Source organism: Pavona decussata, unplaced genomic scaffold (genome assembly GCF_977016875.1).
Source record: "Pavona decussata unplaced genomic scaffold, jaPavDecu1.1 SCAFFOLD_273, whole genome shotgun sequence".
Classification (NCBI taxonomy): Eukaryota; Metazoa; Cnidaria; class Anthozoa; order Scleractinia; family Agariciidae; genus Pavona; species Pavona decussata.
This window is the reverse complement of record NW_028145675.1, coordinates 1,156,822-1,181,191: the sequence shown is the minus strand read 5'-3', so window position 1 is coordinate 1,181,191 and position 24,370 is coordinate 1,156,822. Positions and strand designations below refer to the sequence as shown.

Here is a 24,370-nt window from a genome sequence, read left to right as displayed (position 1 = left end):
CCTCTGATTCTTTTCGATAAGCGAAACAACTCAAAGGTGAACGTGTACGTTCTTTTGGTGGTTTAACGTGGTTGCCAGGCGCCAAAAAAAAAAAAAAAAAGAAACGTCCAGTTTTCCTTCGAATTTTTTTCCTCGCGTCATGTTCTTGCCGGATGAAACTTGATACATGTGAACGATTTTGGTTGCCTAGCACGTTACCAAAATCTTTTTGTTTTCAGCATGGTAATATTCCTTTCTATGTTCAAACGACGACTTCTGTCAGCGTTTTATAACATCGGAAGAAGCTTTCAATCTTGCTAAAGTTGCTATTTTGGTTTTATCTAAGTGAACGAACGTAAATATAGAAATACGTCAAGCGTTGCGATGATTGCCGCTATGCATTAGCAAATGTTCAGTGTTTACATTTGTTCTGGTGAATCGATCTTATCGCTCACACTGGACCCCGAATGAAATTTATTGGGAAGCTTAAGTTTTAGTTTCCTATTTTACCCTTAGCCTTTCACCCACGGAATTGCCTTGAATCTTTCAAGTTAATTGAATGTTTACATTTTGCGGCAGGAGATAGAAATGCGTCGAGCGTTGTGTTCGGCTGTATGTAAATTCAGTGTTGACCTCCTGATCTTATCGATTACGTTTGACACCGAAGGGAGATTTATCGCACTGTAGAATATCCTATTCTTTCAGTCACGTCGTTTCCTCGGATTTTTAGGGTAAGCTCCTTTAAAGATTTTCATGTTTGCGTTTGATGCGAGCAGTTCCGCCTATCGATGTGTAGCCTCTCTCTCAGACGTTCTTTTGGCTCGTCACGCAATCTTCCCTCCCCAACGACACGAGCCAAAAGAGCGTCTGAGAGGTCGGACTTTGGAAAAGATCGCTCCTGAAAGGAAAGTTGGCCTTTAGATCCCGTAAATGGAAAGATTAAGCAGACAACACACCTAGTAGCTGTTTTGATTTTCTATTTCTTTTTTTTTTATTCGTTGCATTGATTTTACGTCCTTTTTTTTGTCCCGTAATGGCGGCTGATGGTGAATACATGCACATCACGTAGACTAATGGATAATTTATGATTTTGATTAAATTCCGGTTAAATTAATATAAAGTTGACGACTGAACGATCGAGTGAGTGAAAACTTCCCCGCATAACGATAACTCGTTCATTGCGCATGCGCGCATTCACGAGTTAAAAAGGATGGTCAATTCGAGCAAGCTAACGAAATATAGATTGGGCACCATAGTTATTGTCTGAAAACACTTTCGCCTATTTAAGAGTGCCTGACTGTAACTTTCGAGAATCGCTGGCCAAGCTTGAAAAATCGAAACCCTTGATAATTTGCCTGAAGTTTACTTTTGGGGAACTATCTTCGAAAATATTATTTGAATGTTCTGGAAATTTTTAGTTTTCGAGAATTTTGGAGAGAACGAAATAACGGGTTTTGCCTCATTAATTATGCAAAAATCTCACTCTAAATTAGCCAAGTTCAATACGCTTGTGTTGAAACTAGTACGCAACGCTAGAAAGCGAGGTCGCTTTTGAATAAGAGCACAACTCACCTACTTTCTATTAATGGGACCTATGTAAACTTTTGTAGAACTTTGGAGGGTTTTATGGCTCTTTGAAAAATTGACATTTTGAGGACTTCGCGATGAGGCGAAAATTGAGTAAGTTTGAAGGTTTAAAATGCATCTTGGTATGTCAGGTATCGACTCGAGAGAAACATTGTGATAAAGCTTGGGTCTTCGTCTTTAATAATACGAAATAAAAAATCTGGGCAATCAATGCACGCGCTGATGAAAACCAAAGTTAGCGAGGCTTCGTTAACAAATTTGCATAATTCGCAACTGTTGAGAAAATGCTATGTTGTGGCGACTCGGTGAAAACATTGACCCAGGCTATCTTCAAATGGTTATTTTACCCCACATTGCATTTGTCTGTTTCTCTTTCTTGTTTAATAACGTGGTAGAAAAGGTCTGGAAAAAAAACGCGTAATCGGACAAGAAAATATTCGTCAAATTCTGGTGGGAAATTTGCATAATGCTAATCTTCCAATAAATTTTTCTGCAAAGGAATCTGATTGGGAAGGTTTCGTTAAGAGACCATTTGACCAAAACACCCCACATAAAAGGAGTCAATACAACGTTTAATAATTCGATTTTAACCAATTATTGTCGAATCTTAACCTTTAAATTGATAGTGCCAAACTGATACTCGCTATTGGGTTACCTGCGTCACGTCAGTAGCTGTCGATGAGTCTTAGAATATAATGCCCACAAACCAACTTGTGGTGCGAAATTGTCAATTACAACAACTAGAAAAAAGACCTTTATTTACTGGCATATGAGTGGTTTTGATAAAAATAAAACGTTCACATGACACTTGAATCACGTTTAAAAGATACATGCTTGTCAAATGAGGTGCGAAAGTCGGTCAAAGTGAATATTTTTAATTAAATCAAGTTTGTTTACTGGAATGCATGCGTTTTCAAATAGCTAGTCCAGCCTTCTTCAGTGACCTTCCAAATAATGATCACCCAGAATTGGGTCAGTCAAAAAAACTCTCTGTTCGTGTTGTTTGATACTGTACCCTCGCAAGTGACTGAAAAACAATGTCAGCTGGCACGCCATATTTTAACACAATTACTGGTATGAAATATCACACATGCACGGATACACGCTTCGAAACCTGTGTGCCAATTTCCGTTTAACAAAATAATAACTGATTCTACCTACAGTCCACATTGGCTGTAGGGCATGCATTTATCTTTGTCGAATGTCAACAACAGAAACACGGGTATCTCATCGGCACTGTATACACGCAATGTCTACTGCATGCATCACAGGTAGCCGAAGCTCTATGACCTTTGTTTGACCTTTATATTTTGATGTCACGATGAGTGTTACGCAATGGCGTAAATTATAAGGGTTTGCATGGGAATTTACGAATGTGTTTTGGAGTCGAAAGTAAAGGGCATGAATTGAACAAAAATTGCTTACCTTGTCTCCTTGTTCTCTTGCCAAGGTTTTGTGCGCCATATTTTGGCCATTTTAGTACGATTCCAATGGGTTTTTAAAGGTTTGCTGAAAATTTTCCTCTCTCTATACGGTATCCCACTATAGATATATATCCCCCAAATTGTGGTCACTTTGGTAGCAATAGTATTCTTTGAAATAAATTGCGACGTTAACAACGCGGTCATTATAAAACACGAGTCACAGACGAAGAACTGCAGACCACGGGGTGGGCATAAAGTTCGTATTAAGATAGGAGGACTATGGACTACGGACTATGGACTGACTGCATGCCCTACAGTTTACATTGGCTGTAGGGCATGCATTTATCTTTGTCGAATGTCAACAACAGAAACACGGGTATCTCAGTGAAACTGTATACACGAAATGTCTACTGCATACATGTCTGTGTACGACATCTAGATGATTGTGCACGTGGGCTCATTGGCTGATCACGATCATGATCATCAAACATCCTTTTGCGCATTTAATCACGCCAGTTTTCACCATATCGAACCCTGAGATGAATGCTAAAAACTAAAATGACGGCTCTCTTCAGCGCGTATTAAAAATCCAGCTGTTTCGCTGAGATAAAGCAAGATTTTATGTTTGCACTGTCGATCCTCACTATTTTATTCCAAGTCCTTGTTTTGTTTCTAAAAAAAAAAAAATAAAAATAAAGGGACAAAAACAACTACCGAAACTTGATTTGATACATATTAAACTTACTGAGAATGAATACAAGAAAGATATGATTTTCAGACTTCAGTTCTCCTTTAAACCCAGTCCGTAGTCCGTAGTCCGTCGTCGGCTTACTTTAGTTTCTCTTTTATACCCAGTCCGCGGTCCGCAGTCCTTTGTCTGCGACACAGACTTTATACTGACCTCATTGTTGACGTTGCAACGAAAACTATTGCTACTGAAGTGATCAACCTTTTGGGGACATATATAGCAGGATATAGAGCGAGGAAATTGTTCAGCAAACCTTTAAAAACCCACTGGAATCGTACTAAAATGGCCAAAATATGGCGCACAAACACTGGCAAGAGATCAAGGAGACAAGGTAAGCAATTTTTGTTCAATTTATGCCCTTTATTTTCGACTCCAAAACACGTTTGGAACACGTATGTTTACAAACCGTAATGATTTACGCCATTGCGTAACACTCATCGTGACATCAAAATATAAAGGTCAAACAAAGGTCATAGAGCTTCGGCTACCTGTGATGTATGCGGTAGACATTGCGTGTATACAGTGTCGATGAGATACCCGTGTTTCTGTTGTTGACATTCGACAAAGATAAATGCACGCCCTACAACCAATGTGGACTGTAGGTAGGTTATTTTTTTGTTAAACGGAAATTGGCACACAGGTTTTGAAGCGTGTATCCGTGCATGTGTGATATTTCATACCAGTAATTACGTTTAAATATGGCGTGCCAGCTGACATTGTTTTTCAGTCACTTGCGAAGGTACAGTATCAAACAACACGAACAGAGAGTTTTTTTGACTGACCCAATTCTGGGTGATCATTATTTGGAAGGCCACTGAAGAAGGTTGGACTAGCTATTTGAAAAAGCATGCATTCCAGTAAACAAACATGATTTAATTAAAAATATTCACTTTGACCGACCCTATGTCCAACTTTCGCATCTCATTTGACAAGCATGTATCTTTTAAACGTGATTCAAGTGTCATGTGAACGTTTTATTTTTATCAAAACCACTCATATGCCAGTAAATAAAGGTCTTTTTTCTAGTTGTTGTAATTGACAATTTCGCACCACAAGTTGGTTTGTAGGCATTACATTCTAAGACATATCGACAGCTACTGACGTGACGCAGGTAACGCAATAGCGAGTATCAGTTTGGCACTATTAATTTAAAGGTTACGATTCGACAATAATTGGTTAAAATCGAATTATTAAACGTTGTTTTGACTCCTTTTATGTGGGGTGTTTAAGTCAAATGGTCTCTTAACGAAACCTTCCCAATCAGATTCCTTTGCAGAAAAATTTATTGGAAGATTAGCATTATGCAAATTTCCCACCAGAATTTGACGAATATTTTCTTGTCTGATCACGCGTTTTTTTCCAGACCTTTTCTACCACGTTATTAAACAAGAAAGAGAAACAGACAAATGCAATGTGGGGTAAAATAACCATTTGAAGATAGCCTGGGTCAATGTTTTCACCGAGTCGCCACAACATAGCATTTTCTCAACAGTTGCGAATTATGCAAATTTGTTAACGAAGCCTCGCTAACTTTGGTTTTCACCAGCGCGTGCATTGATTGCCCAGATTTTTTATTTCGTATTATTAAAGACGAAGACCCAAGCTTTATCACAATGTTTCTCTCGAGTCGATACCTGACATACCAAGATGCATTTTAAACCTTCAAACTTACTCAATTTTCGCCTCATCGCGAAGTCCTCAAAATGTCAATTTTTCAAAGAGCCATAAAACCCTCCAAAGTTCTACAAAAGTTTACATAGGTCCCATTAATAGAAAGTAGGTGAGTTATGCTCTTATTCAAAAGCGACCTCGCTTTCTAGCGTTGCGTACTGTTTCAACACAAGCGTATTGAACTTGGCTAATTTAGAGTGAGATTTTTGCATAATTAATGAGGCAAAACCCGTTATTTCGTTCTCTCCAAAATTCTCGAAAACTAAAAATTTCCAGAACATTCAAATAATATTTTCGAAGATAGTTCCCCAAAAGTAAACTTCAGGCAAATTATCAGGAGTTTCGATTTTTCAAGCTTGGCCAGCGATTCTCGAAAGTTACAGTCAGGCACTCTTAAATAACTCACGATAGTTAACCGAACTGTCAGTTCATCCTTGTTGTAAAAACCTGCCATACTCACCACTGACATAAAACAAAGGAAAGAGAAAGCATAAACTGCATTCGAACAAAAGTGTGCGAGGCTGCAAATCGTAGAAAACAAAGAAAAAGGTCAAAGGTTTTTACACCGAGTATTGTCCAAATTGTATCAACCTGCCGTCTTGCAGGCCCTCAGTTCCCTTGATACAACAGCTTACAACATCTCATTTCCTAAATTTAGTAAGTTTTTATTTGCCTTCCACCAAAAGAGGGAAAAAAAACCCTTACAACATTTACAAGTTATCCAGTAGACGATAGTGTTGGTAATTGTTTGAGTTGTAGGAGGGCAAACAGTCGAGTCCTTATATTATCTTGAAAAAAGATTGACTAATTTTCAGAAACGTACGTGAGTTTTCCATGATTGCCTTCGTGCACATCAAATAGTTCTCCTCTGATATCGTTGTGTTTAATCTCACAGTTTCCTTGTTCAAATTCCTTTTTAGTTCACTGGTGACCAGGAACCGCTCAGCTACTTCATTCAGATGACCAGAACAATAGTCACTCCACAGGCTGTCAAGGCTTTCCAGAGTAGGACATTGAAGAGTAAGTTCCAAACAGCCAAGTCCGAATGCCGTTACAAGTGAATTGTAAACCTCCTCTATATGCTTAATAAGGCGACCAACTCCTTCTTGTGGCTGATCACTTGGATGAACTGCATTGTTTTCCATATAAAGGTCTATTTGCTGTTTGAGATACTCTTTGAATTTTTCCTGTTTCGCAACATCTAGATTCCGTGCCTTGGTTTTAAGTTTCAAAACCTTACTTCCTGAAAATCAAAACTGGTAACTTAGAAGGTAAAGCTTGATTCACCAAGCCCTAATTATTGGACATCTTCTAACGTTAACACGCTATAAAAGCAGCTAGATGTTGCTTAAGAACATGGCATTCATACTAGTTTGCCTGTAAGAGTTTTCCGTAAACAAAGCTTCGCAACAGACAAAAGGATTCCTCTTAAGGTTTCCGAAACCGGTCTTGCGCAAATAAGCTTTGATAAGCGTTTCTTTAAAACAAGCCCTGCTCAGCTTTTTCCTCAGATAATTTTTTCTGCACAATGGTACATGTAAAGCATCCCTAAAATCTTTAAGAATTGGTTCATGCTTAGGTGCGTGGATCCATAAAGATGGGTATACGCATATACATGTATATATGGGGAACACCACCCACCCCACCCTCCCCCGCCTTATAATGTTACGTGTTACTTTTTGTGTAACGTTTGAGGCTTTTTTTGATTATAGGCAATGACAAAAATTAACATACTTTATGACCTAAATGAGGGTCTGATTCAGGAGTGGAACCTAAACTGCTTCTTCTTCTTTTTCTGTCAGATTGTCGGGATGATGGTTCATCTTCCCAATCTGCTCTAGAAGCATTCTTTTCTTCGTCAAGACAAGGTTGCTTCCCTGAAGGGGTGTACAAACTGTATCTTTGGTGACTGAAGCTGACTGCTGTCCGGCAGGGGTCTCCACTGTTGGTATCTTCTCACTACCACCAGAGAGGTCTGTAAAACCAATCAGATTCCAAACTCAACATAGAGCAATTACAGTAGCCATGAGAACTTGTAGCATTTAACAATGAAGATAATAACACCCTCTTCCTCGATCTCGTCACTGGTCATCTCCTACATTATGTTACGATAGATTCAAGAAATAGATAACGGGGGTTAATAAGTTTGTGAAAAACCTGTGGTGCTGAGTCGGTGGGGAAGTGAAAACCAATATTTGGATTTATCAACGGAGTTGAACACTAATTTAGCCACCTAAAGAGGGCTGACGTTTCCAACGCTAGCCCTTCGTAAGAGCGAATCAAGGAGCTGTGGGTGGTATGTGGTTTATATAGTTGGCAATGGGGCTACACTATCGGTACGAACGTGGTAAGGTGGAAAACACGAATAAATTAATTGGATGAAATGTATTCATTGATTCTGTGGAGATTGAAAGGGCCCATTTGCAGATAAATTTTTGCTCTGAACTTTTGTGGATTTATGTGTTACCATGATGTATGCGAGCGCATACCGTCGGATTTAAGTATGCTTCTAATGCACAGTTAATTCCATCAGTACTCATCCCCCCGGGTACTAGAGGGACACCTTTTTCTACTTGCCTGTCTCAGCGGGCCGGGCATTAGTTTACCCGGGGGTATTTGACAATCCCGTGATTTTCACCTTTCTGTGCAATGATAAGTTGATCAGCGAGGACGATAAATTTAAGATATAACTTAGTCTGAAGAGGACGAAATGAGATACTCAATATAAACAAAGAACGGATTCTGCAGCAACAGAGGGCAATAAGACGTAATTGAGACCTACCATTGTGGTCAGGTCAGGTCAGAGGTCTCTTGTAACTCAAGATGCCTGCAGTCGAATAGTCTAATTTTTACTTTTAGAACGTTAGTATACGGCAATGATAGGACATACAGTAAAAACCCGCGTGTAAGAACCTAGTAGTTTAAGAACCTGCTGGCAGAAATTTGCCTTTTTAATACCCAAAAGTATAAGAACCTGTTTAGCCAAGCAAGATCAAGCAGGTTCTTATATGTGGGTAACAGTTAAATTAAGATAAACATTTTAACCGAGGAGTTGACTTTGATATTGCAAATTTATAGTGCAAGAAAATACCAAACTGTAATTACAAATAAAGTATTAATTTCTACAACAAAAACAGGTTTATATAAAGTACAGTTGTGAATAAATACTGTATATTTAAGGACCAAACCCAAGTTTGTTTATTTTTCTGGTTATCAACAGCCAAAACTAGTTCATAGAAATTAAGAACCTAATTAAGAACCTACTTACCCTAAATTGACAATAACTACCCCAAAATACAAGAACCTATTTTGCCAGACTTAAAAAATGTAGGTTCTTACACGCGGGTTTTTACTGTATTCAATATTTTAAACTTTAGTATCTTAGGGTATGTGGTCAGCTAATGTAAAAGTAGATTGAGAAAACCTTTTAATGTTTAGGTGTCCGCAATTAGTAGAGGGGACTTCTCCCTTCAATTACACAACACCGACAAGTTAATAAAATCATTCATTCATTCATTTATTCATTCATTCATGGAATTCTCTCATTCTTTTTCTTCTGTGACGTTTGCAGTGGTAACTGTCGGTCAATTCGTTGAGCGCGTAATGTAGTCGAGAGAGCAACTGTATTGAAATATTGGCGCATCTTTTGTTATTTGTTAGAAAAATCATAAGCATCCCTATATAAACGTCACAGTCTGAGCAATTGAGAATACGGAAAACGGTGGAGTCTTTCACATGCCACAGGTGAGAAATTGTAACTGTGCGAGTCTGTAGGTTTGTAGTGCACACTGGTGGTGCACTACAAATTTCTGAAGTTTCAGATATTTCCCAGGCGTATTAGTTTAAAGTCGGAGAAAGAAATTTACAGAAATAATAAATTGATCCAGCTCTTTCAATTTTTGCTGGCTGAAGGTGCCCCAATACAGTAAAATTCCAGCTTGAAAAAGCTGTTTGGTTCCACCATGCATGTACAGCTGTACCAGATAAAAATCGATTTTGTATGCAGCCGGTGAGAAGATTAGAATTGCTTGGTCTCATTTTGCCGCCCACCGCTTCGCCGTTGTCTTATTTGTAGTAGCCATGCTCACAAAATGAGAAAGAATTTCGTGTTTAAACTAGTTCGGATAATTCAAGGAGTGCCTCTGCGCTTTTTTTTTTTAATAGTGCGTGAACTGAAAAAATGTTTTAGTGCTTGAGGACCTTCCTCTTTCGTCACTGACTCCCAGACATGAACACATTTCAAGGTGAGCCAGTCCCCCAATTTCCGAAGACACCTTGCCCTGCCATTCTCCCCCCCACCCCCTCCTTGAGGGGTAAGAACAATCAAACTGTTGCCAGGTTGCAACCAGCCTGGCACCACACTTGCTCCGAGCAGCCTGGTTAATAACTTAAGAGAATTTGTTACAACAGGCTGTTTCACATACCTTGGTAGTGAGGCCATTGTCTAAAAACAATTGAGTCACTCAGCATATGCGATACAACAGAAGCTGCCATCACACAAGCAAACTGCTTCCATGAATTATCAGAAGTTCTGTTCCCATCAGCAAGATCACAAACACCTTTAACAATCACCCATTCAATTTTCAGGTCATGGGATGCCACAAAAATGCCTAAGACAAAGCGTAAACATAATCAGAAGCAAAGAACAACTATTCACAGCTACATTGTAACCCTACATAACATGCATTGTCGGTAAATTGTGAATGAAAACATTAATCAGAACATCGACAGACCCACCCAGGGAGTATACATGTATGACATAGGTTGTTGTCTTCTATTGCCATTTCAGTGTATCACATGACCTCTGCCACTTAAAACTAAATAACTGCATACATAATATCTTAGTAGAGAAGAAAGAAATTTAGCTCAGACGTGGCGTCAAAGGGTGGCAACTAACAGATTTTGTTCCTATTGTCCATTTCTGTTTTCTGGGATCCAATAAAATTATTGTTTTCAGACTTTGGAACTTGAAAATGCTACTGACTGCTTTTGCCGACTGCAGGCTTCTCACATAAATAGTGAGGTATGTGACTTGTGTATATAATTTATCCTGCTCTTAATTGCAGCTACATGTAAACTGGAGATGACAATTATTATAGGCTTTTTAAACCCTATAATATGGAAATTAAAATTTCCATTAGTCTTTAGACATAATTTATTTAACAGCTAGGACAATTATTACAAAAATTGTTATTATTATGATAATTTAGTAATTTTTACCTTTTCCCTCCATTTCAACAGCATATGCACTGGGATATAACTCCTGGTGTTGTTTAGCTGTATCCTGATCCACTCCACTCAAAATCTCACCACCACAGTGTACATGTATTTCTCGAGCTTCTGGATTTTGAAATGGCGGCTTCCAGCCATCAGCTGCACCTCTGACAAGGTTGGCAATATCTCTGCCAACTGGGGCTCTAAAGGATTCGGTCGTAAGCTTAGAAGATATCACCACATCTCCTCTCTGGGTATTTTCCTGTTTCAGACCGATGCAGCAGCCAACAGAATAAACAACCTTGGGTTTCAACTGAACCACTGCGTTCTTGACAGCAGTTTGAGAACCACCTGGACCAGAAGAACCTTCAAAACATTTCATCAGAGCAATCTTTAATGGCTCATTTTCATCTTCACCCATGTTTCCAATGTACACAAAACCAAGGTCTTTGTGATAACTTTTAAAGGCATTTCTCATGTAAGCATAACATGCCAAAAACTCACAGTCCTCCACTGTTAACAAAAGGATGTCCACTGGGAGCTGGACAGTACTCCAAGGTTTAGACTTGTTTGGAAGATCTCTAGACTTGGGCACTTTAATGTTCAGATGAGGCGGGGCAGTCCCTGGGACAGCTACACTTGTTTTTTCTTGGTGCTGATGTTGCATTTTTACAGAGGTTCCTATACAAAAGAAAAATTCACTTAGAAAATCAGTAAAGTAAATACAAGGAAGTTTTATAAAATGCTTTAAAAAATCTGCAAAGAGAAGATATACCCAGAAAATGACACTGATTAACTTTGTTTCATAAACCTTTTCCTAAGACTTGGTGGGGGGAGATAGGGGGGACACTGACTTCAGTTTGGAGATAAGGTATGTGAAAGACCATCCCAATTTACAAGATATAGCTTCCCTTGAAATGGCTCATGTATCTGTTAGTGAAAAACGTATTGCAAAGGAATTGCAGGAATACAACTTACTTTGTCAAGTTGTATATGACTGCATGGGACTTGTCAACACATAATTCATCCTGACGGTAATGTCCTCTAAATGAAAAAACTTTCCTTCAAACAAAGTACTGGTGCGATTTGATGTCAGGTGGGAAGAAAAACTGCAAATTCGAACTTCCTACACTGCATTTTTGTCCAAATATTTTCACAACCTGTTGAGGTTACGTACTTTTATCCAAAAAACTTAAGCCACGAATACTACCACTCTTTATAAGTTGATACATGTACAACAGTAATGATATCTTACAAATGCCTAAATTAAGGTTACCCCATATCTTTAGAGGTGTCTGGCGTCCAAACAATGTAGCGCGTCCGGTTTGAATTGTAGATACCTGAACCCTCATATCACATTAAAGCTTATAGAGCTGGCTATCAAACTATACCAAGAGTTTTGTGATAAAGTGAATTGTCGCATTTTTCACGACCTCTAAATGTGAGTGTCCGAATCACCTTTTGAAAGCTACAAGTCAAAGCGAATTTTATTTTTTGGTAATTTAATTTGCTCCTCAGTTTCCGGACCCAAAACGCTAAAAAACTGTCTGCGTTTTGCCATATTCAATCGCAGTGAAACATTTTCGTAATAGGATAAAAAAATGCGGAGTGATCGTACACAAATCGCTCTCGGAGAAAAAATATTTCGAAAGAAAAAATTCGCAGACATGGTTTTGTTAATTATGTGTTAAACTAGCTACTGTCCAAATTTGAAGGCAAACAAACAAATTCCCTTTGAGTTTTAGTTCTTTAAAGTGTCTCCTCCAAGTCAAAAACTTGATTTGAAAAAACAGTGCTAAAAATTCGGCAATTCATTTTATTTCAAAACTCTTGGTATAGTTCGATAGCCAGCTTTACAAGCTTTAATTTGATATATGGGTTTAGGTATCTTTAGTTAAAACTGGACGCGCTACATTGCCGCTACATCGCTTGGACGCGAGACACCTCTGAAGGTATAAGGTAACCTTAAACAATACGGAACAAGTTATGGTAAGTTGTTTCTCAATAAAACAGGTTACATAGAATTGGTATAACCTGTCACAAATACCCCAAATTTTATCTTTAAGTGGTTATCCCTGGTGAAACACCTCACAGGACCTTAAGGATTTTTGAAGATCTTTACATACACCTGCCAAAGATCCTTAAAGATAAACATCCTCAAAGGATCCTTATAGGGATCTTTGAAGAAGATCATCTGCAAAGACCTTTGCTAGGAACCTTCATGAGCTTCAAGGATTTAATTTGAGGATCTTTGCAAGACGCTTATGATTGATAGAAAATATTTAACGGGATGAAAAATAAAAAGCCATGAGACTTGCATTTACATTTAGGCGTTGGTAATTTTTATTAACTGACTATAGACTTATGAGTTACATGTACATTACAAAGTAAGAATCAAAATTTCTGTTTCTACTGAGTTTGAACTCCCAGAGTAAATAATCATACCTTAAAGGTGTTGGAAAGTACAGACTGTTCACTAAAACACTGAAAGTTGCAATGATGCAATGCCATCATTGATCAATACTACCGGCTTTTTGCTTGGAATCATTGCTTGGATGTCACATAGAAATGGGTACATGAAATTTATATTAAAATTTTCTTTTGGCTATTTCAATTTGTGATTTGTTGCACCAAGTTTCCTACTTAATTATTATGGCTTTCCACCTGATTGTCTCCAACAGTGCTAGTCATGCAGCATTACACTGATACTCAGGCTCAGCAATTCATTCTTATAACAAAAAGTGATTTTCAGTAACTAAACATTTTCTCACAGTCTCCAGCAAATGACTCTTCTGCCACTTTCATGCACAATACTCCTTTTATAAAGTCCACTATAAAGGAAACAAGGAAATCACCAACACCGGCAGCCATCTTGGATTTCAATCAGACTGAGAAGACTGGGCACTAACAAAGCCAATTTTGGTCAGCAGTATGCACTGCAATTCCGTAGAAAGACCCAAGAAAACAAGATACCTTTCCGCGGTTTTTTCTTTTTTTAAGCTGAAAATGATGCTTCAAGCAACAAAACGTAGACAACTACTTTTTAGAAAGAGGTAAGCTTTAATATCTGATAGACTGGACTAATAGACTGGCTTGAAAATGTATAATGCACAATTCAACCACATGAATGGTGCGCTTCTGTGAATTTAGCTAAAAATTCATCTGATACAACTCCCATTTTACGAAAAATGTTATGAGTGTGGGACAAAGAAAACCTGTAGCCCCAAGGGAATCGAACTCCATTACTCAAGTCCTGTCTCACATATAAGCTAGCCGTGTTCCCTATAATGATATGACACGCCTGCCGCGCGCGAGAAACGCGACTGTCCTTAACGAATTATAATTCCTCTTACCGTATCTCATCAGTAAAATCTCTTACAGACGGCAAGCGCTTTGTGGCCCGTCAGTAACAGTAGCGTCAGAGGATTCTCTATTTCGTTCAAACTACTTGAGAGGATGGATTGTTCACCAGAGACCAAAGCCAAAGCGTTTTGAGTTTTACCAATTACATTACATTTGTCTCTCCCCATTAGCAAACAACGCGACCAAAGTCAAGTTTAATTTGGACAGTTACAAAGACTGACGAGCGCGTCAGTGAGATTGCACTTGCTAACGTTTTCACGCATTTTACACTAAAGGTTATTTCCCCATAGAGGGGGAGGGAGAGGGATAGTACACAAATAAATTAATAAATTGAAATAACTCTTAGACGGTCTTACATTTACACACAAAGAAGAGGATGTTACACATGCCCCTTTTAACTCACGTTTGAAGGTAAAAGAATCCATCAATTTTTGTCACGATACCACCAAGGCGTTTGTCGGGGTTTAGGTTACGAGACCATTCGTATTAAAGACGGTGCCTAATTGAACTACTGTGCAACGTTCTGTGAATCTCGGGATGGTACGAACACCTGCGATTTCTTAACGAAGGTAAGATAGTTTTACGTGGTTTATGACTACGTGGGACAAGCAGATCACAAGCGCGATGGAAATCCAAAACGAAAATAGGCGGGGGCGGGGGGTAACAACGCATTTTTCTGAGTTAATTGATGAAACAAAATCCATAAATTGTTAATTATGTACTTTAAAGCTTTTTGGTTGGTAAATCGTAAGTTAACTTCTGTATCCCTTAGGGTTTTTCTCCTCTATTCACTGACAATGTACTGACTCACAGCATCATGGCTTTGGACATGGATGATTCCTGCTGCCTTTATTCTAGAAAAACTAAAAGGATCACAGACATCAAAATGACAGAAATATAAAACTAACTGACCACTGCAAGGGGAGAGGAACCAGTGGTTACCAGTGCCTGAGGTGCAGCAAGTTATCTTCCTTGATTGACACATGGAGTGTCCGCCCAAAATTAGCCGTGGGTCGTTGGTATAACAATTATAAAATAATACTTCAGAAGTTATTGTGGCGGTACTTACGAGTGCCTGTCATCGATAACTCTCGTTCTCTGACCAACTTTAGTCAGCCAGAAAAATCCATCACCTGTACATGTTTTAAGAACTGTTACTCCTTAAACTAAGCTTCAATTCTGAAAAACATTTTTACACTGATAAGTATTCGAGTGGTTTGTAGAATTTTTGCCACTTTTAAAAGTATGTCTTTGCAAGGGCGATTTCAATAGGCCATATCACGGTTTTCGAAGCCGTTTTGACGAGTAGGTAAACACGTCTTGATAAAACCGTGATAAGGCCTATTGCCCTTGCAAAGGTCTACTTTTCCCACATACTCATGAACTGTGCAAAAAATACCTCTGTATTGAGAGGCACAAAGCTTCACAACCAGTCTATTAATCAAATAGCTCCGAACGTGCAACATAAAAAAGAATACAGAGCACACGTTTCGAACGTTAGCCCTTTGTGAGAGCGACTCAAGAAAATGTGAGTATAGCATGTGGATGGCACAGTGAGCAGTGGAAGCTCGCCATTAGTGGAAGGATGGTTCCGTGGGAATTAATTACCGATTTAGAAGATGATTTCTTCTCTAAATTTTTGCGGCATGCTGCGTTACCATGATGCAGAAAAATGTAACAGAATACACTACGTATTTGTGAAAATTGTCAGGTGGATTAAAGTACTGAGCGACTTGTTGGATGCATCTTTGTCATTTCTTTCAGATGAAGATTTTTGCAGTCCGAGCGGTCTCCTAATCTCCTTCCTGTCTCAAAAATGTATAACCGACCGTTTTGCATAGAGAGTGCGATCAAGCAACACTCTAGGATAGGCCTACGTTTTGTTGAAACGGCGTGTAACTTTACAGTTTGTCACTTTGTTGATATAATTGGTAACATCATGGGCCCGCGAGATATCAGTAAACCGTGAGGCGCAACGCATGCGCGTAGGTCAACATTGTAAGACCCGCCATCTTGTCTTCTACAGTTATAAATACATGTCAGTTGCTAGTTACCCTTTTGTGTCCTCTTTACTGCCTGAAAGTAGCACTTATCAACAAACTTAAAGACAAGTGTAAATTTTTTGCTAGCCTCGTTTATGCACTCATTTCTTTGGGTACAAATCTCTTTGATCCGACCGCAGGGTTCTACAATAGTGAAAAGGAGAGAATGTCGTCAACATAACGTCGATAAAATAAAACGTCATAAGCCATGAACTCTTTCAGCCAAATGTTATGGCCTATTTCACCGAAAGTGTATGAGGCTTTGTCATGTTTTGATTGTATCAACTCCAGAAACCTCAGGCTACAGTTTACCATGAAGAAAGAGGTTGAACAAAAATTACCATTTTTAGACATCTTGATAAACAACAACCACTCTCCTTCTTCCATCACCACTGTCCATGGATAGAAGACCTTCACTGATCTCCTGATTAGCGGAACCCAAGGTTTGACAAATTTGGACTGGTTCGGACTTAAGTGGACAGGGCTTCAAATAGAATAAAAACGCTTGGATCAATGGGTTTCCTCAAAAGATCTTCGTGGGTAAAAGCTTTTTTCCCGACCCATCAGGATGGCTAACGTTATTATCTTGTATGTTCATGTGGCTGAATGCTCCGGTGGCACGCACGCACCACGTAAATTTAAGTTGACAAAAAGGAATATAACACAACTCGTTTCACAAATAAGCCGTATTTAACAATCCGAACATTAAGCTTGTTCTTCTTCTCAAACTGCTCCTTTCGCGCGTCATTTGCAGATTTGTAGATACTGACTGTCAATGGACCCTTTGCAGCTAACGGTCACGTGGTACAAAATCCACCATGCTGGGACGCAAGCTACGCACTGGGACATGCAAAACAAAGCGACTTCATCCAGTCAAATTTGAATTTTCTTTGTTTTGCATGTCCCAGTGCGTAGCTTGCGTCACAGCATGGTGGATTTTGTAGCATGTGACCGTTAGCTGCAAAGAGTCCATTGCTACTTATCTACAAGTGTTCGCAAGCACTTGTCTTCTGGCTTCTGAAGCAGGTCGCACGACTCTTTTACTATCATTGGCTTTACTGCCACCAAATTTCATCTTTAAAAGGTCATGCGCGCATGCACGTTAAATTAGCCAGTGTACATCCCCTCCCTTCCCAATTTTTCCTGAGGGGAGGGAGCGACTGAACACAGGCTACTAATCTCGTACCCAGATCTCGCACGGTCATGCGGAAGGGAGATCTTCACATTTTCACATTTCCAAACCTGCAGTGAGATCTGGGTACGAGATTAACAGGCTGCTATATGAAAATTCATACATTTTATCGGGGATGACAGAATCAATAAATGAGAGACCAATGCAGTCATGAAGGCGACCTGAGTAGGCTTGAACGGGATCCCATTCCCCAATCTCTAGGGCTCTATCAACTGAGCCGTCGACTGCCAACTGCCTGAATTTTTTCAGGGTTTCTAGGAGCTGCTTAAGTTTGCATACGACCACAAAAGCTGTCCTCCATACGTTACTTTTAAGGCCGGTTTGCACCCCATGATTTGTCGGTCCCACTCTATCACGTGCATTAAGACACCCGGGGTCAGATTCACGAAGCCCTCCCAAGTTATGACGTATCCTTAGTATTGTTTTCTTGACGAACCCTTATTGTTGGAATAACAACAGACTATTGTTCAGAAACAATACTTAACTTAGGAGCGCTTCGGGACATCTGTCCTCAGGACGTGATTTTGAATTTTGATAGGCGTGGCGGTTTTTATGAGAGTGTAGACCCGACCTTACAAAAACAATCCGTGGCATTACGACTTATGTTCTGAATCAGAGCGATTTTCATCTTATGAATCGCTCTTTTAAATCGGGTTTCAAAATGTAGATCGTAGCGTGTAAACCGACCTTTAGGCAATGGAACTGGCCGAGTATAAAATATTGTAGCATGTGTTTCGATCGCATCATCACAAAACACTGATTTCTCGAGATTTCTCTGTCACTACTTTGCAAGGATAACTTCGTCACCAAAAGGCGGTACATTTATATTAAGTACCGTATTTTCTCGATTAAACGACGGACCCCGACTAAACGTCGGCCTCGTTTAAATGCCGGGTCAAAACTGCTAATTTTTAAATAAACACCGGGGGCGTTTAATCGAGAAAACACGGTACGTCTAAGGAAAACACAAAAATGAGTTCGTAGATGCACAGAACGGTCACTGGAAAATTAACGGCCATGAAATGAAGTTTCGCGTGAATAAGCTTCCATCAGGATAAAGGTTTACAAAGGAAAAGAAGAAATCAATTGTTTTTGGCTGTACCGTGGGGCATTTGTCAAAAAAAAAAATTAAATAAATCAACCCTCTCGTACCATTTGCGATCAAATACAAACAAGGCTAATAACTGAGGAAAAAAAATTATTACTAATTTATTGAAGTGGATGTACACAACACACAGCGGGTAGTTGATTCTAATTAATAGATCTTGATCTAGAAAGCATTAATTAACTATAAAGATTATTTCATCCCTTAGTAATGTACAATCAAGCGTATTCTAATGCTCCGATACAATATACAAAATAGACTGAAAATATACCTTTAACGTGGAAATCCACTTAGAAAAGTGGCCAATAGACATGCATTCGATTGAAATACAATAATAGGATAAAATAGTTACTTTCTCATATATATAATAATCTTTTTTACAAATCGATATAAAAAAAAAAAAACCAACAACGACAACAACGACAACAGTAAAACAGTCCGTTGAGTCAACTTTGCTTCGGGATTACGATTGTTTGTTTGTTTGTGTTTTTTTTTTTTCTTTTTACAAAACTTCCCGCTTAGTCTGTGCAGTGTTGTTCTTGTCCAACGATGCGGGAAGCCTCCATATGGTATTCATATTGGAAATATGTCAAAATGTACTTTGGAGAACCTGGAACCAGAATGGTACGGGCCAAAATTGTTAAACGGCCTAGTGCCTTTTCCTTTTTAAAGTTCCATTTGAGAACCTTGGGACGACCTTTCCAGAGTTATTTTCTACCTGAAAGTTTTTTATTTGGCAAAACAAACTCGTCTCTCTATTCAACGTTTAGTAACACAATTTGGAATTTTAAGATGACTACTGAGTAAAGAGCCACACAGAGTCAGCCTCTTATCGATGTACCAACGCCGATATGAAATTGCATGTTCTGACGCCAAACAATTCCGTCCATACTTTCTTTACCGCTTAGGATGCCATTTCTCCCAAAGGAATTTTTGCTTGTACAGTCAACTCCCTTTATTGGGGTGTCCGTAATAGCGAAGGGTCCGTAAGGCGAGAATTGACTGTAATACGGACAGCAGCTAAATTCCCGGACAAAATAGAGTATAGACGTTTGACTGAAATAAATTCCCGCTATTACGGGCTCTCGCTATTAAGCATACCAACTCGCGGTCCCGAGGGTGTCCGCAATAAAGTGAATTGACTGTATTGGGGTGTCCGTAATATCGAGGTGTCCGCAAGGGGAGTGTTGACTGTATTATATTTCCAGCCGAATTTTGAAAAAGGTGCCCAATGAGGCCTTGAGCACTTTTCGCGAAATGACACCGAAACAAGGTTTTTGGGCTCCAAGAAGATTCAGAATGAGGCGAACGAACGAAGAAAGGAAAAGGAACAGAGATGAGACGGAAAAAATAAAAAAATAAGGCTACTTAGGATTTGAGTTGAGCCTGCTCGTTTTCAAAAAAATCAGATAGATTTAATTTTTATTTCATTGTGTCCTGTGTTGAAAATAGGATTTTCTTTGACAGAGAGCTCTGGACCACCATACTGAAGAGAACTTAAGTCCTACAATGGTTACGTTCAGTTTGGTTGCGACAACAGGTTCATCTGTCATTAAAGTTGTCAAATGGAACACAGTCGGAACTATAACTAGTGTCAAAAAAGAACTCAAGCTCCAAGAAAGGGAAAAGCATTTTAAGTTAAATTTTCTACGAAATTAATAATCTTTACATGTTTTTGGAATATTAGTTAGAGCAAGCGCAAGTCGTTAGCGCAGGACTAAGGTTCCGATCATTATTGCGTTATGAACGAAAGTTGTTTAAATACAGGTTCTTAGATTATCCCGTTCTAATCGACTTTCGGTAAACATGGTTTTTTATCCAGCAAGAAGTAACATTTTCTCAAGTCCGGCGCAATATCCTAGAGCAAACTCGTAGCGTTATCAGCTGTCCTATTTTCAGTTTCAATGTCCTTTCTAAATAAAAAGTAGCGAGAATAAAACATGACGTTTCCGCGACGACATGTCACCATTATCAAATGTAAATTATTATAAGTTCAGTGACGTTATATAAAGAAAGGAAAGTGTGAAACTAAATTAGAATAAGATGTGATGAAGTAAAACAAAAGAATCCATTCCAGAGAAGCTGTTCATTTAATTATGTACATTCTTTTGTGGTCCTCCATCTCATTTTATTCTAATTCATTTTCACACATTCCTTTCTTTATATAACGTTACTGAACTTATAATAATTTACATTCGATAATGGTGACATGTCGTCGCCGAAGCGTCATGTTTTAATCTCGCTACTTTTTATTCTGAAATGTTTTTCCAAACCTTTTGTTATCAGAATATCGTTTCTAAGGCTAGATTTTTAATAACGACGAATTTCTCTATTTTTCTCTGCTGTAAAACTAATTTAAGTTGAAAGAATTGCCGAACCCTCTTATTATATTTGGAATATAGAAAAGCAAGCTTGTACATTGTACATCTTTGAATTACCGAACTACTGAATTACCAGAATAACACCGAACGTCCGCACAGCGCTACACTGAGGTACCATAAGGAGTTAATGTGCATGTCAGAGATCCAGTTTTGTTGAAGAACTATTTCTGCTTCGCCTCCGCGGATGAGTTACAACCACCTTGTACACTGGCATACATGTAGCGCAACGAGTGCCACGCAGCCAGCTTAGACTCTCCGAAGCTTTTTCCCGCTCAGCAGTGCCCGAGCAGCAAAGTTTGAATTTCTGGGCATCGCCAGCACATATCGAAGTCTCATTCACAACATATGTCCCAAGTCTTGCTACCGACTGCAGCACTTTTTGCTGCTTTTTGTTTTTCCCAAGTGCTTCTGGTGTTTCTAGTATTTCTATCTCTGTGTGTCTGTACCACTGGTAATTCGGACTTCTTCTTTTGTCTCAAACTCGCTAAGAAGCGAAAGCCAGGCCGCTTTGGGCAAAAGTGGATCTTTTGCAACCTTTTCCAGTGTATCTCTCTACACTTCGCCAAGACGAGAAGGCCCAGCAGGTTTGTGCAACAGTGGATCTCCTTGGTATTTTGACCTTTGTGCGTCGTTTTTAAGTAACATCTTCACGAGAGTCTCATTACTTTTGCTGATAGCAAGATCGAGTGGGGTTTCACCAAAGAAGTTCAGCAGGTTAACTTTGCATCCTGATTGAATTAACAACTCAGGAATGTTGATAAATTCTCCACGGGCGCATACATGAAGAAGTGTATCTCCAAAGCTGTCTTGAATGTTCACATCCGCGTCATTTTTAAGCAACAGCTTGACGAAAGTTTCATCATTTTTCTCGACTGCAATATGAAGTGGGGTTTTGCTGTTTGTATTACTTACGTTGATGCTATATCTTGACTCAATTGGTACTTGAGAAATGTTGAAAAATCTTTCAGCAGATACATGAAGAGGTGTATCGGAATAGCGGTCTTCAATGTTTACATCGGCCTTGTCTTCAGCCAACAGTTTGACGAGTGTTTCATCACTTTTCTCAACTGCAATTTCAAGTGGGGTTTTTCCATCCCTGTTCCTTAAGTTGATGTTACACCTTGACTCAATTAGTAATTGAGAAATGTTGAAAAATCCTCCACGAGCGGATACATGGAGTGGTGTATTTCTACCAATGCCTTGAATGTTCACATCCGCGTCGTTTTTAAGCAACAATTTGACCATTGTTTCATCGTCTTCCTCAACTGCAATATGAAGTGGGGTTGTGCCATCTGTGTTCCTTAAGTTAATGCTACATTTCGACTCAATTAATAATTGAGAAATGTTGAAAAATCTTCTACGAGCAGATACATGAATTGGCGTATTTCCCTCCCTGTCTTGAATGTTCACATCCGCATTGTTTTTAAGCAAGAGCTTGACGAGAGTTTCGTCATTTTTCTCGACTGCAAGATGAAGCGGTGTTTTGTTGTAATTGTCCCTCAGGTTGATGATGCATCCTGACTTAACTAACAACTGAGAAATGTTAAAGAGGCCCCGATCAACAGACCACAGCAATGGTGTAGGCCCGTCAGTCTCTTTGATATTCGCATCAGCTCCATATTCCAAAGCATGTAGTTGTTATAAAGAGCCGCTAACAACAAAGGTGATGCTTTATTATTACTTCTTTGAGCATTTATGTCCGCACCTAGATCAATGAGGGTCTCGATCAACATACTTGAAGATGATTGACTTGCCCACAAAAGAGGCGTGCAATTCCTTTCTGCTGGGACATCGATATCTATACCGTCATGCAACACAAGCTCTACAACCTTTTCCGCATCGTCGCTGCGTGCACACCAGTGAAGCTCATTCAGCGCTTTGACTTCTTCTACCATCCCTTGGTAAAGTTTTTCGATATCACTATGACCTGGCTGTCTCCTTTCCAGGCTTGACAAAATTTCATCAGCAGATTTTCCGGGAAATAAGATAGCGCAGTTTCCAGTTGTTTCAACACTCATCTCTTCCACGAAGTCTTCGAGAAGGACACTTGCTTTGGAAACGATGCTATAGTCCGCTTCTAAGATAGCCGCCTGTAAGAGGTTAAAACCCGTCCGTCCGTCCACACTTACGATAGCTTTGCGTGCTAGAATCTTCAGACTGGACTGCAATTAAAAATGTTTTACGATAAATTTTACTATTGAATGCATTGGTTGCTCTCTTTATAATGACCGTTTTTTGTCGAAGTCACATGAAAATAAACAAACATAAATCGTTTATTGACTACCATATATTGCAGTCAGAAAGACTGAATTACACAATTAATTGACTCGAGTAAACACCTAAATAAATAAGTGAATAAACATATAAATGTTTAAGCTGGTCACTGTCTTAATTTTCCCAAGGTAGCTCAGGAAAAATCGACAGAGAGTGACCGGTATGCATCTTACCGGTTGATGAAAACTTGAATTTGCGTTGTTCTCCAGGAGCAACTGAACTATGGATCGGTGATTTTGGCGTTCAGCTTTCTGAAGAGCTGTACGTTGAAACTAAAAGTACAGAAAGATTGCAAGGTCAATATACATACCGTTTGTAATTGCAATATTAACACAATATTTACCCACATAATATGACTCTTTCAGATCTGTAAATTTGGTCAATATTAAAGTGAAAAAGCACAAAATTTAACGTTTTTGACAACTCACTTTTACAGAGACTAGAACTCACAATTAAACACGTGCTGAAGCTTTCGGTCCCACAACAAGGGATTTACATCACAAGGGAATCGCTAGCAAGAATGAAGTGTATTCCCATTTTACATCACGTCCTGTATTGTCTGTAAGGATGATCTCATTATACGTAGTGGGATGCCTGTGCAAATCTATTACGTAATAAAAGTTTCCGGATATTGTTCTTCAATGAGGTAAAGATAAACATGGCGTGTTTGATGTTTAATATGCGTTGAACGAAATCCGAACTCATCTTCCCCCGTCATGAACGAAACAGGTTATGGGCCCAGTTCAAAATACGGCAGACTTCTTTTCGACGGGGGTTGAACGAAAAAATGAGCAATGGGAAGTCAAATTTCTCGGATATAAGCGATTAGGAAAGTTGAAAGATTCCATTACTGCAGCTGACGACGTGGATGTTACCGCAGCTAAGAAAGAGGAAACTTTCGCCGAGTTAATACAATTTCTAGATGATAAAAGCCTTTCCCTTGTGATGAGAGATGCACGAGACGACGGCAAGAAAGCATTGAAGATCCTGCGAGCACACTATGCTGATACAGGCAAACCGAGAATGATTTCATTGTATACGGAACTGACATCGCTTGTGAAGTCGGAACACGAGACAGTGACAGATTATGTTATTCGAGCAGAAACAGCGGCAACAGCTCTTAGAAATGCCGGCGAAACCGTGACAGATAGCCTGCTCATAGCGATGGTACTCAAAGGTCTACAAGAAGAATATAAGCCGTTTGTTGACGTCGTAATACAGAACGATAAAGAACAAAAATTTAGCGAGTTTAAAGTCGCGTTACGAAGCTTTGAAGACACTGAGCGAACCAGTGTAGCGACGGGAAGTCATTCTATGATGAAAACGGAATACAAGAAGGAATCCCAGTCGGAGATTGTCTGTTATCAGTGCGGCCATCCAGGACACATTG

General features: G+C 39.2%; 3 protein-coding genes across 5 annotated transcripts in view; all 3 read right to left on the bottom strand.

The window, feature by feature from the left end:
- Positions 1-22,327, bottom strand: part of LOC146455518 (uncharacterized) — a 31,428-nt gene extending 9,101 nt beyond the window's left edge. The window contains exon 1 of the mRNA XM_085094281.1: positions 20,647-22,327. Coding sequence (XP_084950407.1) covers positions 21,259-21,951 — 693 coding nt within the window. The 5' untranslated portion in view covers positions 21,952-22,327 and the 3' untranslated portion in view covers positions 20,647-21,258. The remainder of the gene's footprint in view (positions 1-20,646) is intronic.
- Positions 1-24,370, bottom strand: part of LOC146455513 (uncharacterized) — a 149,120-nt gene that overhangs the window by 8,801 nt on the left and 115,949 nt on the right. The window lies entirely within an intron of this gene.
- LOC146455519 (death domain-containing ATP nucleosidase-like) lies at positions 7,170-11,304 on the bottom strand. Its single transcript, XM_085094271.1, has 3 exons — positions 10,630-11,304; positions 9,834-10,019; positions 7,170-7,384 (listed from the first exon to the last, which is right to left on the bottom strand). The coding sequence occupies exons 1-3, from the start codon at positions 11,288-11,290 to the stop codon at positions 7,182-7,184; spliced, it is 1,050 nt and encodes a 349-aa protein (XP_084950397.1). The 5' UTR covers positions 11,291-11,304; the 3' UTR covers positions 7,170-7,181.

What these genes read in the sequence shown, in the direction of transcription:
- LOC146455519 (XM_085094271.1), bottom strand. Translation starts at nt 11,290, where the DNA reads ATGCAACATCAGCACCAAGAAAAAACAAGTGTAGCTGTCCCAGGGACT. An exon ending in TGTTGAAATGGAGGGAAAAG is followed by an intron (nt 10,020 to 10,629) that starts GTAAAAATTACT and finishes GCTTTGTCTTAG; the next exon opens with GCATTTTTGTGGCATCCCAT. An exon ending in ACAATGGCCTCACTACCAAG is followed by an intron (nt 7,385 to 9,833) that starts GTATGTGAAACA and finishes TTGGTTTTACAG; the next exon opens with ACCTCTCTGGTGGTAGTGAG.